We start from the raw sequence: 19,570 nt of genomic DNA on the forward strand, positions 1-19,570 counted from the left end.
AAGAGAATGTTAAACTTCTGTTTACATAAAAACCTATATACAAATGTTCAGAGCAGGTTTATTTATAATAGCCAAACTGAAAACAACCCAACTGTCCCTCCACTTGTGAATGGTGAAACAACAACTATAGAGTACAACACAGCAATTTAAAAAAATCGCAACAAACGATGGGTACGTGCAACAACTTGGATGGATCTTAAAGTCGTTATGCTGAACAAAAACAGCCAAACTCAAAATATTGAATACTGTATGATTCCATACATTTTTGAAAGGACAAAATTATAGAGATGGAGAAGCGATCAGTGGTTGCCAGAGGGGTTTGGGGAGGACAACAAGGTGGATGTGACTACAAAGGAGTAGCCCAAGGGAGTTCTTTTGTGATGAAGACAGAGTTCCATATCTTGCATGTGGTGGTGGTTACATGAATCAATACATGTGATAAAGTGTCCTAGAAGTACATACAATGGCATAAAAATGTGTTCATGCAAGAACAGGTGAGATGTAAGATCTGTAGTGTAGGGAATTGTATCTTACTAAGGGCAATTTCTTGATTTTGATAATATATGATATTTGTGTAGGATGTTATCGTTGGCAGAGGATGGGTGATGGGTACACATATCCTCTCTGTACTACTTTTGCAGCTCCTTGTTGGTCTATAATTAATTCAGAATGGAAAGCTAAAGAATAACTGAAAGGCCAGTCTGTTGGATTCACTTCCTACATGGATATTGAAGTCACCAGAATGAGGACAAATTTTATGCTGGAGAGGATTTGTAAAACTGCACATAAGGCCAGGAGATAATATAATAAGTGTTCACACACCTACCATTAAAATTAAGCATATGAGGGCCAGCCCGGTGGCTCAGGTGGTTGGAGCTCTATGCTCCTAACTCCGAAGGCTGCCAGTTCGATTCCCACATGGGCCAGTGGGCTCTCAACCACAAGGTTGCCGGTTCAACTCCTCAAGTTCTGCAAGGGATGGTGGACTGCACCTCCTGTAACTAGCAATGGAAACTGGACTCGGAGCTGAGCTGCACCCTCCACAACTAAGACTGAAAGGACAACAACTTGAAGCTGAACGGTACCCTCCACAACTAAGATTGAAAAGACACCCTCCATAACTAAGATTGAGAGGACAACTTGACTTGGAAAAAAGTCCTGGAAGTACACACTGTTCCCCAGCAAAGTCCTGTTCCCCTTCCCCAATAAAAATCTTAAAAAAAAAAAAAAATTAAGCATATGAGGTCTGAAAACTAAGTTCTAGGACTCATCCTAGAAAAAGTGCTACACACCTCATTGCTACGGTCACCTTCAAAGTACTCCCCTTGGGAAACTATGCACTGATGCTAGCCCCTAGCCCATCCACCCAAAGCAATTTTGGAACTCTTTCTGGAATGGCCATCAGAACTGTCATCATATTACCCTTGGTATCCTGAATGTCACCAAAATGTCTTCCTTTCAATATTTCCTTTATCTTTGAGTAAAGAAAGAAGTCATTGGGAACGAGATCAAGTGAGTAGGGAGGGTGTTCCAATAAAGTTATTTGTTTACTGGCTAAAAACTCCCTCGCAGACAGTGCTGTGTGAGCCGATGCATTGTCATGATGCAAGAGCTCTTTTGGGACCACTTTTGCACATACCTTTCTCATGCCAAGATTTACAGTTAAGATTTTCCTAACTGCTTATCTATCGCTATTTACTTGGTCTGCTGTGCTTCTCACAGTCAGCTGACGACTTTGACACACAATTTGACGAATTTTTGCAATGTTTTCATCAGTTCTGCTCGTTACTGGCCGCCCTCACCTCTCTTCATCAGTGGCACATTCTCTCCCCTCAGAAAAATCCATTTGTACACTGCCATTTTCTTCATGGCATTATCCCCATAAACTTGGACTAACATGTCCCTGATTTCACTTCCACTCTTGCCAAGTTTAACAAGAAATTTAATGTTTGTTCATTGCTCTAATTTAAGTTCAGACATTCTCGCAACGGTACACAAAAACACACAACAATAATGAATGCCACTCAGCAAGACACCACCACATGTCGACATGAACACAGCTGTGAGACACTGATATGCCAAGGTTATGAAACCTTACGGAGCTGTTTGTACGGTGCTGCTGATGTAAGCGCATGGTGGCAAGTTCTCAAACCTAATTGTCAGAACTTGTATATTAAAATTTTGTCATATATGCTTTCAATCTCCTTAAAAATGAATAAATAAAATTTTACACATACAACTATAAAATTGGCCCACACCCCTCTCACTGACATCTTCAGAGCTTTTGAAGTTGATAAACATTCTCTGACACGTGTAACAGGATGTTAGCAGTTTTGATCTAAGTATCAAGATACTACTTATAGATACTACATTTCAAAAGAGGAACAAGATGACATGCAGAATTTAAATAAGAAATTTCTCATAACTGTTTACCAACTCTAAAGCCATCATCCGTATCAAAGCTATAAAAATTTGGAGTTGAATTTTGATGTGAGGAATAAAACATTGAGTTTAAGTTAAAGATGAATCATCTGCCCTGCACCAATTTGGCTATTTGCAGGCCAAAAGACTGCAGCTGAGAAGGGGGTGAATTTTGTTGCTTCTGTCCCATCTCTCCCCCCACCTTCTCCTTGTTCCATATCCCTGTTGTTTCTAGATATGCTTTCAGACCCTGTAGGGTTGGACATATCCCAGGAGACCAGGACTTACTTTTTGGGCTTGTCTTGCTGGGATGACCTCGCTGGCTATCTCTAGACTTGACAGTATTGTAGAGTTGACTCCAATTAATTTTACAAAACTTATGCCAATCTCTGTCAATTCAGTCTACAACAGACATAGCTCATTGTTCACAGCACTTCATCTTATATGATCCTTCTTAAGAGGGATCTAGTAACCATGCCAGATACTTGGGATGTCACAGGGAATGAAATTTATTTGTAAACTGATCACCATTTTCTAAACAACTTTTGTGCTTTTGTTAAGAATGCCACTATGAATTGCCTCTTCTCTTATTTCCATCTCTCCAGTTCCTGTTTATCTTCCTTGCTTGCCTCAAAGCTTGATGTGCCTGGCAAAAGTGACGTAGGGCACTTGCATGGCAAATTGTAGAGTGATTAGTTCAAATTCCAAGTATTTCAAGAAGACTTCCCTGATCCACTTGCTATCACATACACACTTATCAATGAGATCTTCTCCTCTGCTCCCTATTTCTGCGTTCGTATCCTAATAGGATTCAGAACCAATTTACCAATATGATAAGCATGTATATGGAGGTCTCTGCTTCCACACTGTACTGTGAGCTCCTGGAGAACAGGGACCAAATCTCAACTATTTTTATAGCATTGACAATATTGTACCCAATACATATTTTACCATCATGCAGAAAGAGCATCAGGCAACTCTCTGAATTCCAGGTAGTTGTCAAGTACAGCTTCAGATGAGAAGAGTATATGACCATGTTTCTAGTCAGATGTAGAGACATCAACTTCTGAGGCTGCCTCACTTGCAACAGAAATTACCTTCAGTCCATGTTGGTGGTAAAGCCAAACCCCACTGGTTTATTCTGAAAACAGGTTTCAGACCACAAATGGCATACGCTTCAGACCGGGGCAATCGCATAATCTCACTGTCTACTTTGATTACCTTGAATGGGCTTGTCACCCAAGTTGATCACGGAGTCAGCCTGAGAATCCAGGTTCCCTGTCTCTAGGTCCAGTGCTCTTCCCAATCCAGCAATCGGGTGTTCTGCATTCCTGAATACCCCAGGATTTGTGGATGCTGAAGTGGGCTTGGCTGAAGGCAATGGTTTTCTCTACTGGAATACTGGGTAGTGGGAATAGGTAGTAGAGCAACGCCTGTGACCTACGCACCTGCCAGCATTCTTCTTGAAAAATGTTTTTGGGAATTGTATATTGGTGTGACATCAGAGGGTAGACTGGCGGCTGTGAGTAGCTTCAGCAGAGTAAGTCCAGTGATTCCATCAATTGTAACACTTTAGCTGAGGATGTTGTCTGTCATGAGGAGCCACCTGGATACTGTCGTGCTTTTCCCAGCCTGTGGGTGTGATCTTGCTCTTCAAGATGGAAGCAAGACAACTTAGAATTTTTAGATGACCTCTCTTCTGAGCACCAGTGACCCCCAAGCATAATTCTATGATGGGATGCACCATATCGTGAGGCAGTTTGTCCTGCACTAAGCTCTTTCCTTCCACAGACTGTGAGCCCCTTGAAGATGGGATGTGGTCTTTGATTCTCTAGCCTGGCACAGGAGCTGGAACAGAAGATACTTAGTTATTATTTACAGAAAGAACAGGAGGCTTACTGAGTGACATTGCTGTAAAAATCCCACTTAATATATTCACGACTATAAGTGGACATGTTTATTGCAAAGGTCTGTTAAATGTCAATTATAAAAAAGATATATTTGGAATATAAGTATTTTATTTTTACCTAGAATTCATTCACCAAAAATGAAGGAGAAGGAAGTACTTTCCTTTGAGTACGGGTCAGCAAATAAGTCCTATCCTCTCTTTTTTTTGCAGAAAACACATCCATTAAGCACTGTCTAAGCTTTGCAGCTTGGATGTATTACACTGGAGATCTTAACATCATATGTATAGCATTGTGTGTGAGGACATTTATCAACATTGCTAAATATTTTCACTCTAGGATAGTGGTCAGGCTCATAATTAATTCAATAACAATAATTTTGAGACTAGCTTTTATTGCCCATTTAAGCATTCCTATTAATTTTCATTGAAACTATAATTCTCCTTTCATAATCATATTTGATGGATTTATATTGCATTTTGATAAATTAGGTAATTACATGAATAAGTTCTACTGCCATAAGCAGGACGGAAAACAGACTCAGTTGATTCTTGTGAAACAGGTAACTGGTGTTCTAGTGTCTAGGTGTACTAGAGAATCAGTGAGTGGCCCTGAGGCCTCAGGATGTATCGGAGGTCCATCAGTCAATATATTTTGTAGATGGAAAGGACAGGGTTGGTTAAACAGGTAGGGTATACTGAGCAGGTGTCTGCTCCATACAGAAATAGCATGGTGCTTGATTTCATATATTTAAAAGACGTTTGTTGAATCTATGCATAAATAAAGAGTTGTGGATGACAGCTCCCAAAAGGTGGCATAAGGGCCTTTCATATCACTTTTCTCTTCCTGCAGGAAAATCCTGGGTCTTCTATATGATCCACCCCAAGGTAAAGCTACAAGGAAACACTGTCACTGGTTTTGCAATGAAGGCCGCTCATGAGCAGACTCTTTGCTCATTCTTCTCCCATGGGCAGTGAACAGACCAGTAATGAAAGGAAAGAACCTTCCTCCTAGTGACCAATTCCAGGAACAGTTTCTGTTTTCTTTCTTTCTTTTTTAAAACCCCATTCTTACTCTCAGTTTTTTTTTTTTTTTTTTAAAGATTTTATTGGGGAAGGGGAACAGGACTTTATTGGGGAACAGTGTGTTGTTCCAGGCCTTTTATCCAAGTCAAGTTGTTGTCCTTTCAGTCTTAGTTGTGGAGGGCGCAGCTCAGCTCCAGGTCGTTGCTACTTGCAGGAGGCGCAGCCCACCATCCCTTGCGGGAGTTGAACCGGCAACCTTGTGGTTGAGAGGATGCATTCCAACCAACTGAGCCATCCGGGAGCTCAGTGGCAGCTCAGCTCAAGGTACCGAGTTCAACCTTAGTTGCAGGGGGCGGAGCCCACCATCCCTTGCGGGACTCGAGTAGTTGAACTGGCAACCTTGTGGTTGAGAGCCCACTGGCCCATGTGGGAATCAAACCGGCAGCCTTCGGAGTTAGGAGCATGGAGCTCTAACCACCTGAGCCACCGGGCCGGCCCCAGTTTCTGTTTTCTTGAGTGGGAGATGCCTGCAGCAGCTACAGGGACACCTGGTGACTGAGCCAGTCTTTTTTGTTTCTTTTTTTTGACTGAGCCAGTCTTTTAACGAAGCTAGACAACATTGAGTCATTCAGGCAGGAGCTGCTTGAGAAAAATAGTTGCTGGGAAGCTTCTAGGTTGCAGGCCAAATCCCATCAGTAGGGTTTCAATGACCTGCTATCTGTTCTTAAAGACCTCACAGTGTGGTGGAAGAGGGAGATACACAAACCAAACAATACAGTACAACGTTGTAAGTGCTCCAGTACAGGAATGTTGGAACCAGGGGCGTTTGGTATGGGCAGCAGAGTCCAAGCCTGAGCATCCAGGAGCTCTACCTTTTCCTGCAGCCAACATGCAGAGGACCTCCATTGACAGAATAACCAGATGGCCAAGTTACTCTGTCAGTATTTGATTCAAATGCAAGATGAAATTTCCCTTCAGGGCTCCTTGTCATGGACCAATTAAACCAAAGCTCTGTAATTGATGGAATCACAGAACTCACAGGGCTGACTTTCATAAGGACCCTCATTCTAAGTTGATTGCATCACATCGAAGCACCCTCCCTGGTGCACAGGCTACAAGCATTGTTTTCCTGCCTTCTCCCACCACCCTGCAATACAGTTGAGGAAGCCCTTATCTACAGCCAAGCCCTACAACAGCATTTGGAACAGAAGGGTTGCGTGTAGGATACAGAATCAGCAGAGTGCTGGACTGGGCAGGGCATTGGGTCTGGGGTCAGGGAACCTGAATTCTGCTTTAGGAATGGTTGATACATTTGGTTGGAAAAATTGAAGACTGTAGTTGGTATGATTTGCATAGCTACCTGTAGTGTCTCCTGAGTACTGGCAGTTCACTTGTCAATTCCATCCTCCGAGGGTATATGTTAGGGGCGGCCACACTGTCTGAAAGGAACAGACAGCCCACTGTGTTGTCTCACCATCTCATAGTGGACCCTCTCTATCTGCCTGAGTTCTGTGAGTAACCACTGGCACAGAACAGTCCAGAGTTCTGTGCCAAATCTAAATTTTTATCAATAGAACTGACATGACTATAGAAGAATAAGATGATTTCAATCCTGCTCCTCATGGGGATTGGCCATGAAACTGACCAAAAGTCACAGCCAGAACAATCAGTGCAGAATCTTGAGGCTCACAGCGAGTTCCAAAAACATACCTGTAAGCTAATAATAATAAGTGGTTTCCAAGATAACTTCTATTTTGAAATGGACACTGACGTTGCAATGGCCAAATTGGAATTGGTGGGACATATTTCTAGATTGCAGTCTGGTTGAGGCGAGAGCCAAATAACCATTCATCAGCTTTCAAAGGTAAAGGCCATGGTTTTCTTTACTACAACCCATGGCCAACTTGTCACTTTGCCACCAGAGAACATTTCATAAGCCGAATTTCCTGGAATGTTCTGATGCAGGTAGAGATTATGTCTTTAAGGACATCATTTTCCCAAAACCCATAGAAATCAATGAGATTAGAAGCAGGGAAACTCACTTATTCAAGCTTTTTTTTTTTTTTTGGCCATTTTATTTATCTACTTATTTTATTTTTTTAATTTATTGGGGTGACAATTGTTACTAAAATTACATAGTTTTCAGGTGTACAATTCTGTATTACATCATCTATAAGTCAATGCCCCTAATGACAGGACTAAACATGAGTCATAAGGGAGAAAGAAATAATAATAATATAATCTGAGAGAAATACATAATCTGAGAGAAAAATAAATCTTATTTTTTTTATCCTGTCAATTATGAACAGGATAAAAACAATTATGAACAAGGTTTTTACAGCATCAGACCAGGATTCTTTCCATTGCAATAAAAATTGTAAAAAAAAATTCACGAGGGAGATTCAGAGGACAATGACATGAGAAATTTATTGGTAATGATGGAGAGGTGTAACATTCAGACTAATGCTTTCTCTGAGAAAAACTAGAAAAGCCAGATTAAAAACAACATAAATGAAGACACTGAGGAACCACTGAGTCATTTCTGAGGCATGAGGCTGAGAGAAGACTAGGTAATTGCCAAGGCTGGCAGGGCAGTATTGACCCTCAAAGTCATGTCTGACTGACCAGGACAGAGGCTCTTCATCACTGCCCCAATACTCTTCCCGACATCTCCATGTTCATCCCGCTCCGGAGTGTCCTGCAGAGCCCTCTGGAGAACCAGCTTCAGGGTCTGCCTTCCCTTCCTCCATCGCTGTATGAAGGATCCAACAAAGAAGTAAATGATGGGATTGGCGCAGCTGTTGACACAGGACAGGACAGATGCAACCAGGGTAACCAGATGGTAGAATTCATTTGAATCACGCTTAATCCAGTACATGAGGAACCAGTAGGTGCCCCAGGGCAGGCCGCAGAGGAGGAAGACCAGCACTGTGAGCAGGACGGTCACATACAGCCTGGTCGGCTGCACCCGCTGGGAGCCACACAGCAGTCTGGTCACCAGGGCCAGGCTGGACCCTGAGAGAAGCACACATAAGAAAATCAGCCACCCAGCAGTGATGAAATCAAATACTTGACACCAATCTTCGACATGATCCCTCAAGAGGAAGCCACAGTGTCTCCCACTCAGGATGCTCAGCAGCAGGGACAGGGCCCAGAGTGGGTACACATGACAGCCGACATGTGTCTGGGGCGATGGCAGCAGTACCATAGGGGCCACAGGACAGACAGGCAGCGCTCAGTGCTAATGGCGCTGAGAAAGTTCAAGCTGGTGATGTAGGCAAAGTTCAACACAATGATGTAAAAGCGGGGTATGCCAATGGAGACAGAATGGAAGTAATTGATGATTGTCTGCAGGGAACGCATCATCTGGCAGCAGAGGAAGAGGAAGTCGGCTCCCGCCAGGTTGAGGATGTAGACAGAGAAGCTGTTCCTCCGCATGCGGAAGCCCAGGAGCCACAGCACAACCACGTTTCCTGCCAGCCCCACCAGACCAAAGATTGCCATCAGCAAGACTGAGATCACAATCTCCCTTTCATTTGCAGAAATGGCCTTGTTATTTTCATTAACTGGTGTTGTCCCCAAGGTTGTGACAGTTGGATCCATGCTCTGAAACATTTCACTGGTGCCCCTGGAACACACACAAGGCTTAAGCACAGGCTGTATGATCACTGATTCTCATGGTCACCTTGCCACGTGGGCATTGTGGTCCCTTGTTACAGAGGAGGGAAATGTAGGCTTGCAGAGATTAAGATGCTTCCTGAAGGCCACACAGCCTTGGTGTCCTGGATCCTGGGTTCAAACTCAGTTCTCTCTGACTCTAAAGCCTAAGCTTTCTCTACTGCAACAGGGACCCTCTAAAGACATGGGAATATTGTATGGTCCACACACCTCCACTCAGAGTCCTAGGCCATGAAATGTCCTCTGGAGGAAGCAGGAGAGAAGTGTGGACAGGCTGTCTGGATGACAACAGGACTCTGAGTCCAGGATTCCTTCTGCTTTGGGTAATGGTTTCTGCTCAGGGGCAGGAAGTCAGAAGCCCCAGGGATATACCAGTACTAACCGTGGTCCACCCACCAGGGTGTGTGGCAGTGTTACTCTACCTAAAGACATAATCCTTGTCTGGTGGCCTTTCTTACAGTTACAGTGACAATTATAGCTACAGCCACAGCCCTGCCTGAGCTGTGGTAACTTTCCCTTTCCCTTGTTTTTTAAGCTGAGCGATGTTAAGTCTTCCTGCTCTTGCTTTCCTTGGGGGTAAGTGTCACCATCCCATGTAATCTTCCCTAAACCTGCCCAGATTGGTAAATTGTCCCGAATTAAACTCTTGTCAATCATCCTATTTTAGGTCATCTGTTTACTGAGAGGTATAGAAAAGAAAATTTTGAAAAGCAAGAAAAGCAGACACCTGGGTTATTCATAGAGCTGTAGTTTTGGGATGCATGCATGTAAGCTGTCTTGCTCTGAAACTAAGGAAAGCAACACATTTCTCACCATGAAGCACGTTTGAATGGTTGGGATAGAGGGGAGAATGGAAAGAAGACATAATAAGGGGGCAATAGTGTGGGTTTACCAATTCAGATCTCCACAACTGAGGCTGCGAGCACCCTAAGTTGCCCGGTGGGTACTTCATGTCTCTTGTCTTTTCTGGCTGGAGTCCCTTGGGTACTGAATAGCCCACAACCAAATGGAATTATCTGGATGTCCTCTCAAAAAAACAAACAAAAAACAAACAAACAAAACCCCCAAAACACCCCCCAATGGTGGCTTTGAGAACGAACATTTGATAAACGTACCTTTCCTCCATTCTTCTTGCTGAGGGTAATAAGCTGATCTGTGCTGAAGGGAAGAGCCTCTTGAAATTGACAGTTGATAGAGGACACTTCTCTGCCCTGTGAGGCACTGGCAGAAACAGGGGTGAGGCCTGGTGCTTGAGCGAGAGTTATCAAGATGCTGAATAACCCCTGTGATTTCCTGTACAGGGAGCTGCTGGCAAATGAGAGTGCAGGCTTCTCTGAGTCATGACCCCTCATGAGATGTTTCTCAACCTTTGCTTTGCCGCCACTCTCTCCCAATGTCTGGCTATCCCTTCCCCATCTGGTACCTGTCCCCGCAAGGGGCTGTTGTTGTGGAGCCTTTTGCTGTCAACTGTGTACCTGAGCAGCAATGGCAAGCAAGGCGAGCCTACTCTGGGAGGCTGTATAACTAAGAATAAAGCACACCCTCCTTTCTTGTCATTCAAGACCGTCATGGCCTGTCCCACTCTTTCACTTTATCATAGTAGTGAAGCATGCAGGTTTACATTTTCTTTCCAATTGTGGTAGAGTGCAGCAAATAAATGGAAAAGTTCTACCTGAATACTATTCTGCAGAAGAAACAGCTTTTTCCAGTTTTTCTTAGAAGTTCTTTTACTAGTTATGGTGATAGACATGGATAGTAAACAAAAATTTCTATTTAAAAAAACTTATCGGAGCCGGCCTGGTGATTCAGGCGGTTAGAGCTCCATGCTCCTAATTCTGAAGGCTGCCAGTTCGATTCCAACATGGGCCAGTGGGCTCTCAACCGCAATGTTGCCAGTTTGATTACTGGATTCCCGCAAGGGATGGGGGGCAGCGCTCCCTGCAACTAAGATTGAACATAGCACCTTGAGCTGAGCTACCACTGAGCTCCGGGATGGCTCAGTTGGTTGGAGCATGTCCTCTCAACCACAAGGTTGCCAGTTCGATTACTGGGGCCCCCAAGGGATGGTGGGCCGCACCCCCTGCGACTAGCAATGTCAAGTGAACCTGGAGCTGAGCTGTGCCCTCCACAACTAAGACTGAAAGGACATCAACTTGACTTGGAAAAAGAAAAAGTCCTGGAAATACACACTGTTCCCCAATAAAGTCCTGTTCACCTACCCCAATAAAAACATCTTAGAAAGAAAACCATTTAAAAAATTTATCAATAATATTTACAGCAGGATCAATTGGCTCCCCAAAAGATGTTAAGGATTTAGGATATGGCCAAGAAATTGGAATGATCAGACTGGGAATTTACATAACCACAGTTAATATGTTAAGGATTCTAATGGAAAAGTGGAGAATATGCAAGAGCAGATAGATAATATAAGCAGAAAGACGAAAACTCTAAGAGGAATGCTAGAAATAAAAAGATTGTGACAGAAATGAAGAATACATTTGCTAGGCTCGTCAGTAGACTAGATACAGCCATTGAAGGAAACAGTGAGTCTCACGGTATGTTAATAGAATCTTCCAAAAATAAAAAGCAAAGAGAAAAAAACTGAAAAAACAGAACACAGTGTTTAAGAGCTGTGGGATGATTACCAAAGGTGTAACATACATGTAACGGGAATATCAGACAGGGAAGAAAGAGAGAAAAGAACAGAAGAAATATTTGAAGTAATAATGGCTGAGAATTTCCTGAATTATTGACAAGTATCAAAACACAGATCCAGTTAGCTCAGAGAACATCAAACAGGATAAATTAAAAAAAAAAATCTATAGTAAGGTACTCAGTTCATTTTGGGGGCAGAGAACTATTCTATCTAATACTGTTGTAATGGTAGATGCATGATTGTCTACATTTGTCAAATGCATTGAACTATACAACGCAAGGCGTGAACTCAAATGTAAACTATGGACTTCAACTTATAGCAATGTATCAATATTGGTGCCTCAATTTGAACAAATGTGCCACATTAATGCAAGATATTAATAATGGGAGAAACGCATGGGTGAGTATAGATAGAGTGGGAGTATGTAGGAACTCTCTGTACTTTCGGTGCAATTTCTCTTTAAATTTTAAAGTGCTTTAAAACATAAAATATACTAAAATGAATAGGCAAACCACTGACTGGATGAATACTTACAAGACACGTAAACAAAAAAGGACTCATTCTGCATATATAAAAACTCCTACAAATAAATGACTAAAAGGAGAAACACAATAACAATGGGGTAAACTTAAACAGACACTTCAAAAAAATACCAAAAGGCAATAAACACATGAAATGTTGCTCCATTACATAAGTCATTTGGGAAACGCAAATTAAACACAAGGAGATACCACGTCACTCTCATTCGAATGAACAAAATTTACAAAGCTGACAATACTGCTTTTGGGAGCCTGGGGAGCAAATGGAAGTTGCATACTTTGCTGGTTGGGAATTTAAAATAGGACAACCACTGTAGGAAGAGAGTTTGGTAATTTCTTATCGAGTTCAGCATACATCTTCCTATGACCCAGACGTTTCACTTCATCGCATGTATCCAAGGAAAATGAAAACCTATGTCCAGGAAAAGACTTGAAAAAGAATGTTCACAGCAGCTTTATTCACAACAATTTCTATATGTGGAATGCTACTTAGTTACCTATCAATATGAAAATAGACTGGTACACCCATGTAATGAAGTAGCACTCAGCTTTATACCAGGGACAAACTACTGATATGTGCAAGGCAATGACATGGGTAAATCCCAAAATATTATGCCGAGTGAAAGAAGGTAGGAACAAAAAAATACATTTCATAGTCCTAAATATATGAAGTCAAAGGTCAGGCAAACCAACCTTGTGACAGAAGTAGGAACAAAGGTGGCCTCTGTGGCAGGAGGAATGACTGGGAGGGACATGAGAGGACTTTCAGAGGTGCTGAAAATAGGATGTGTGTTGACTGGCATTTGAGTCACATGAATGTATCAAGGCCCAAACTCATTGAAGTGCTGATCTGTGCAACCACTCTCTCTTAATTACACCTGCATTAAAGATGTTTAAAAGGGCAATGTTTAAACAATATATTTATTTATAGAATATGTAACTTACAAGTTTTTTCTGTAATGAGATTAATACATGTTGAGAGGTGTTTGCATAAAAGGTATATTTGACACAGTAGCTGTCCTTGGACAGCATAGAGTCCAGTAAGACCCATTGGAAACCTGACATGAAGGATTACAGTGTCACCAAAAAGAGACAATCAGGGCAAAGTTAAAGGGTTAGAAAGAAGGGAGCATGTAGAATTCTACCGGAGGGCACGGTAAAGGAAACACTGGAAGAGAACCTACCCAAAATCTAAAATGTGCTTTGACATTGATTTATCTGGTTATGAAATTTCACTTCATGCTTGCAAAGGTTGAAAATGGTGAAAGCAATTAACTTAAAGATGGCGTCTCAAATCTAGGAAAAAGGGGTTGAGCACAGATGATTTGACAATTCATCATTTATTAATTATTACATCATTGATTCAACAAATATTTATTACTTTATTTATTATGCAGCTATTGTAAGACCTGACAAAACCAAAGAAGATTGGTCCTGTGGACTAGGTTAAATTTCATTCCTTTTAATGTATTTGAGACAGATTGTAGGAAAATAACTAAAACACTTGTCAAGAATGTAAGGTATTTTTAGTTTTTATGAAGTGTGGTAATCAGAGAAAGTTAGACTTTTCCTGTGCTGCTCTTAGCCTCTGATGAAAGTAGCACTCTTCAAAAGTGGGAAGAGTCCTGGACCCCAGCATTGGCAAAGCTCCCAAGGGTGTTTGTGGAGTGAGTGTCCTGGGTAAGGCAGTCCTGAGACCCTGCACCCAGTGTGTAGGGCTCAGTCTCACTTAATCCTCATCAGCAGGATAATTATATTTATCTGTTCAGATTCAGATTCCCAGAGGTTGAGAGACTTAAGAAACCTCCCAAACGGATAGGGACAAAGTTGGTTCTCCAAACCCCAGGTGTCGGAACAAAGCAAGACTCTGAATCAGGAGGCCGGAATCCTGCCCGACATCTCCAGGGTTTCCTGAGGAGGACGTCCTCCATGTTCATCCCCCTCCGGAGTGTCCTGCAGAGCCCTCTGGAGAACCAGCTTCAGGGTTTGCCTTCCCTTCCTCCATCGCTGCCTGAAGGAGCCAACAAAGAAGTAAATGATGGGATTGATGCAGCTGTTGACACAGGACAGGACAAATGCAACCAGGTAAAGATGAAAGCAGAACTCATCTAAACCATGATTAATGCAGTATTTGAGGAACCAGTAGGTGCCCCAGGGCAGGCCGCAGAGGAGGAAGACCAGTACTGTGAGCAGGACGGTCACATACAGCCTGGTCGGCTGCACCCGCTGTGAGCCACACAGCAGTCTGGTCACCAGAGCCAGGCTGGACCCTGAGAGAAGCACAAATAAGAAAATCAACCACCCAGCAGTGAAGAGATCTAATACTTTACACCAGACCTGATGTCTACTGCTAAACAGGAAGCCACAGTACTTCCCTTCCAGGATGCTCAGCAGCAGGGACAGGGCCCAGAGCAGGGCACACATGACAGCCGACATGTGTCTGGGGCGATGGCAGCGGTACCATAGGGGCCACAGGACAGACAGGCAGCGCTCAGTGCTAATGGCGCTGAGAAGGCTCAGGCCTGTGATGTAGGCAAAGATGAACACAGGGATGAAAAAGCGGGGAATGGAAATGGGGATGGAATGGAAGTAGTCCATGAGTATACACAGGGAATACACAATCTGGCAGCAGAGGTGGAAGAAGTCGGCTCCTGCCAGGTTGAGGATGTAGACAGAGAAGGCGGTTCTCCGCATGCGGAAGCCCAGGAGCCACAGTACAACCGCGTTTCCTGACAGCCCCACCAGGGTTATGATGACCGCCAGGAAGATGGAGATCAGTAGACTCATCCTGAACGCTTCAATAATTGTCTGGTCACTTCCATTCATTGGCTTAACTGCAGTCCCCGAGGCTGTGACCGTTGCATTCATGCTCAGGAACCCTCCACTGGTGCTAGTAGAAAAGAAACAAGACTTGAGTACCTGCTGTATGATCTCTGACTCTCACGGCCACCCTGATGCAGGAGAATTACTGTCCCTGTGTTACAGAGGAGGGAAATGCAGGCTTGCAGACATTAGGTACCTCCTGAAGGCCAAACAGCCTTGTCCTGGAACATGGATTCAAACCCAGTTCTCTCTGAGTCTAAAGCAAGGGCTCTCTCTTGCATCATGGACCCTGTACAGATGGGAATATTCTGTGGTCCAAACACCTCTCCTCGTAGTCCTTGATCATGACATGTCTCCTGGTCGCAAGAGAAGAGAAGTCTGGACAGCTGATGTGGATGACAACAGGACTGAGCTCAGCATTCCTTCTATATTGGGACTGAGATTTCCTTTGAGGGGAGGATGCTGGAAACCCCAGGGGTGACCTCAGGGCTAGGTAGTGACTCAGTGTTCCTCTACCAGAAAGGAGAACATGATTTAGTGTCATGAAGGAATGGCATCGCTTGTTATAAGAGGTGTGAGTGTTGCCAGGCCTCTAATGGCCCAGTGTGTCAGCTCTGTGAGGACAGGAAGTACTTTTTCATGTCCATTAGTGTGTCTCCATGCCTCGCTCTGTGTAGGACACAGTTTAAGTCACTCTTACAATGGATTTCTTTATAGAGAAACCAAAATCTTACACAAAAGATACTTATAAATAAGAGTGTACTTTCATCTTAAAAACAAAACAAAACAAAACCCAACTACATTCCATTCTCAAAAAATCTATGATGATAATGAGAGATTTTTCCAGGAAAGTGACACCAAATAGAGAGGTGCAAAGAGTGAAACAAACAAACTGAGGAGATACAATGGGAAATTGATCCAATCACATGATTAGAAAGTCCTAGGAAAACCAACTGTGATAAGGTTAGAAGAAAACATGAGTTTTTTCCCTTTGTCATCAAACCTCATTTTTATCTTCTCTACCCTCCTCTCTGTTCTGCAAAGATACTTCTCTGCCCCATCAATGGACTTCCGTTCCTTCTGGCTCCTGGTTGCTCTCAGTGAACGGGAGACACTAGTAGGTGACTGGAGAGCAGGAGGAGAGTGATTTGGGGTTTTTAACTTCATGGCTCTCTCCTGTCAGGTTATGAATTGGCAGTAATGGTGTTACTCTACTTAAGGAGAAAGCCCCTGTTTGGCACTTTCCTACTGAGACTGTCACAACCACAACTACACTCATAGTGCTCCCTGAGTTCTGGTAACTTCTCCTTCCCTTACCCCTTGGGTATTTCAATGGTAACACCTCCCTATTATAACTTGTCTTTTTGGGCCTCCGTGTCTTTTATAGATTTCCCTTAACCCTGCCCACGCTTTGGACACAGTCCCTTTATTAAACTCTCCTCAATTAACCCATTAGATAGTGCCCAGTGTTTTCTACTGGACAAGCCAGATACAAAGATACAATAAACAGTCTAACAAACCCATTGAACAGCAATCTAATCTGTGAAAAGCAAAGTTATTAACAATAAGTTAGCCTTGGAAGGCAATGTCTGCATGCCATCTTGTTCCCTAAGTTAAAATTAGCAAACCATTGCTCTCCATAGTTGCACATTTGAATGTTTGGAGAGAAAGGGAGAACTAGGGAGATACAACACAAGCAGACAGAACCTGGATGCCCCCATGTGTATCTCCCGTATTTAATCTCCTAGCACCCACAGCTTTCCTGAGGGAGCCTCACGTGTGTTGACTCTCACTGATGGGTGCCCATGACTCCCTGCCTGCCCCTCCCCAAGATGAAATCACAGCATGTGGACTAAGAGGGAGAAAACAACACTGCCTTTGAAGGAAGACAGTTGTGAGCCTACTCTTACCTTAGCTCCATCTTCTCGTTGAGGGTGGTGAGTAGAAAAGGAAGAGTCTCCTGGGGGAGACAAACAGCAGAGGATGCTTTTCCACCCTCTGGACAGGAGGTGCCGGCAGGAGCAGCAGTGAAACCTGGTGACTAAGAGAGGCTTATCAAGATGCTGGACAGACCCTGTGATTTCCTGCACAGGGGACACTGGCCAATGAGATTCTGGAGATTCGTGAGACAAGGACCTCACGAGACATTTCTCGTGGGCCGTGACTCCAACCACTTATCTCAGCCTCACCCCATCCTTTCCTGTCTATCTCTCCCTGTGAAGAATGGCTGACCTGGAGCCTTTCGCTGCCGACTGTGAGCCTTTGCAGGAGGCCCAGTGTGGAGACAAAGTCGCAGAGAGCATTTTCCAGGCTCTCGGCCTCACATGGAAGGGTGCTGGCTTGGGTAGTGGACGGCCATCAGCAATGACTGGTTGGCCATCAGCTGTTACCAGTTAGCCAATTAGCCACTGATATAACTGCCGTGACTGCGTTGGTTGGTTGGTTGGTTGGTTGGTTGGTTGGTTGGCAGGCAGAGAAGTGAACGGCGGATTGCGGATCGTGTGGATCCTACTTCGTGTGTTCACCCGGCCGCCAGCGAGAATATAGTGGTATGACTCCCCTATCTATGGCTCTGTGGGTGTTCCTTTGTGCCCTCACCATATCCTGCGTTCTTATGTGGGGAGCAGGACCAGAGACTCTGCATGACACCCTGCATGACACCCACCTGCCAGGCAATGTGAGATTCCACAGCTAAAGAACACTTTGCTTGGCATTCAGGGCCCTCCATGGCCTGGCTCACCTGAGCTTTTTACATTGACTCACAGAAGTAAGGTATGCACATTGGTCTCATTGTAGAGGCCACTGAAGTGTATAAAGTGAAATGCAAAGTCCTTCATCATCTCATTCCCCAATAGCAACTAATGTTTATAGTTTCAATTTTTAGCTCTTTTACCAGTTATATTACAGCTTTGCATAATCAAACTGTTTCTGGTTTTGATTTATCAATGTCAACAGCAGAGTTTATCAAGTTGCCTCCTAAAGGGTAAGAAATGTACCACACCACACACACTGTCTGTTGTCTTTCTCCCTCTTCTCAGGATGTTTGTTAGCTGGATGATGAAGATGACCAAGGACATTGCAGCCTTAGGTCCTATGACTTCCTTTCATGTGCCCAAGCTGTAGCCAAGTCCAGTTACTTGTCATTTCCTTTAAAACTTAACTATAAAGCATTTAAAGTAGTCAGAAAACTCATTCACTTTTTTCTGCATTGACCCAGCACTGCTGTGTGCCTGTGCTGTGCCAGGCACTGTTCCAGGCAGGGAAGATGCAGTGATGAATAATGCACAGGACTACACTCGGGCTTTCCAGAGGAGCTGGGAGAGCTCATCCTTGGACTGAGTGTTGATGGAGAAGGTTTGGAAACTCAGCATTAGGACCTCCACCCTCCAGACCCCTGGAAGAAGAGAGGACCCAGCCAACACAGTCGAAAGAAGGAGCTCCCGAAGGAGGGGTAAACGAGGAGAGCACAGTATCCTGAGACTGAGCTGAGAAACCGATTCTAGCAGATGGGAGTGAGCAATAGTCTCAGTCCTCCGTGAGGCACTGAGTGAGATGAGGTCCAATATTTGATCTTGGGATACGCAATATAGAGTCATTGCCATCGTGACAGGTATGTTTCCTATGGATGGTGAGGCTGGAAGATTGAAAGAGTGGGTGTAGGAGAGATTGGCAGGTGGTGTGATAGTCCACCTGGAAAACCACAGAAAATCAGCTGACAATCAGTATAGCAAAAGACCTGTCAGTAAAAATGGCTGGGTACAAAATTCCTCTACAGAAAGTGTTAGCTTTCTCATATAGGAAAAAAAAAAAGATATAATAAAATATAACGTCAACTTATTCTGGAGATAATAGAAAGCCATGAGGACTGGTGACAGCTCATATATATGAGGGGCTATTCCAAAGCGTCAGGGGAAAGAACACTGAGGTGCTCACATAAACAGGCAGAGCGATTAATGAAGCAGAGCATAAAGTCTCAGGCATCAAACATGGTTCATATGGATTCAGTCTGTAATGAAGGGGTTATTTGAAATGGGAGTGTGTAGGGATAACTTATTTAATAAATACTATTCGCCAAGTGGTAACTACCTAGAATAGAATACAGCAGGACTCATACCTCACATCTTATAGCTTGTTACGTTTCAAATGGATTGTATTTTAAATAAGAATAAGGTAATTATGTAGAATTAGAAGAAAATGTGAGAAACTGTTTTGTAACCTTCTATTGGAGATGTTGCTAACCACAACACAGAAACCATAAATGAAAATACTGATGAAAATAACTATTAAAAGTAAAAAATAGTTTTCTGCATGGAAAAGGCCATCGTCAGCAAGTGAAATATCAAGCTGGAAAAGTATTTATAATGCATAATTTTGACAAAATGCTAATATAATGAGACACACACACACACACACACACACACACACACACACAGAGACACGAGGTCAGACAATTAAGTCTACAAACTTTCTACCCTGCACTTTCATGGAGAAAGGTTGGCGAACCTAATTATCCAACCTGTG

At 43.4% G+C, this 19,570-nt stretch overlaps 1 protein-coding gene and 1 pseudogene across 1 annotated transcript; both read right to left on the reverse strand.

Moving 5' to 3' along the window:
* Window positions 1–7,465: 7,465 nt before the first annotated feature.
* LOC109453116 (mas-related G protein-coupled receptor member X2-like) lies at window positions 7,466–9,531 on the reverse strand (annotated as a pseudogene).
* Window positions 9,532–13,624: 4,093 nt separating this feature from the next.
* LOC148755873 (mas-related G protein-coupled receptor member X2-like) lies at window positions 13,625–15,110 on the reverse strand. Its single transcript, XM_088789956.1, has one exon. The coding sequence runs from the start codon at window positions 15,092–15,094 to the stop codon at window positions 14,099–14,101; it is 996 nt and encodes a 331-aa protein (XP_088646082.1). The 5' UTR covers window positions 15,095–15,110; the 3' UTR covers window positions 13,625–14,098.
* Window positions 15,111–19,570: the final 4,460 nt, after the last annotated feature.

Source organism: Rhinolophus sinicus, chromosome 14 (assembly GCF_057876585.1).
Source record: "Rhinolophus sinicus isolate RSI-liver-muscle chromosome 14, RSI-T2T, whole genome shotgun sequence".
NCBI classification, from domain to species: domain Eukaryota; kingdom Metazoa; phylum Chordata; class Mammalia; order Chiroptera; family Rhinolophidae; genus Rhinolophus; species Rhinolophus sinicus.

What these genes read in the sequence shown, in the direction of transcription:
- LOC148755873 (XM_088789956.1), bottom strand. Translation starts at nt 15,094, where the DNA reads ATGAATGCAACGGTCACAGCCTCGGGGACTGCAGTTAAGCCAATGAAT.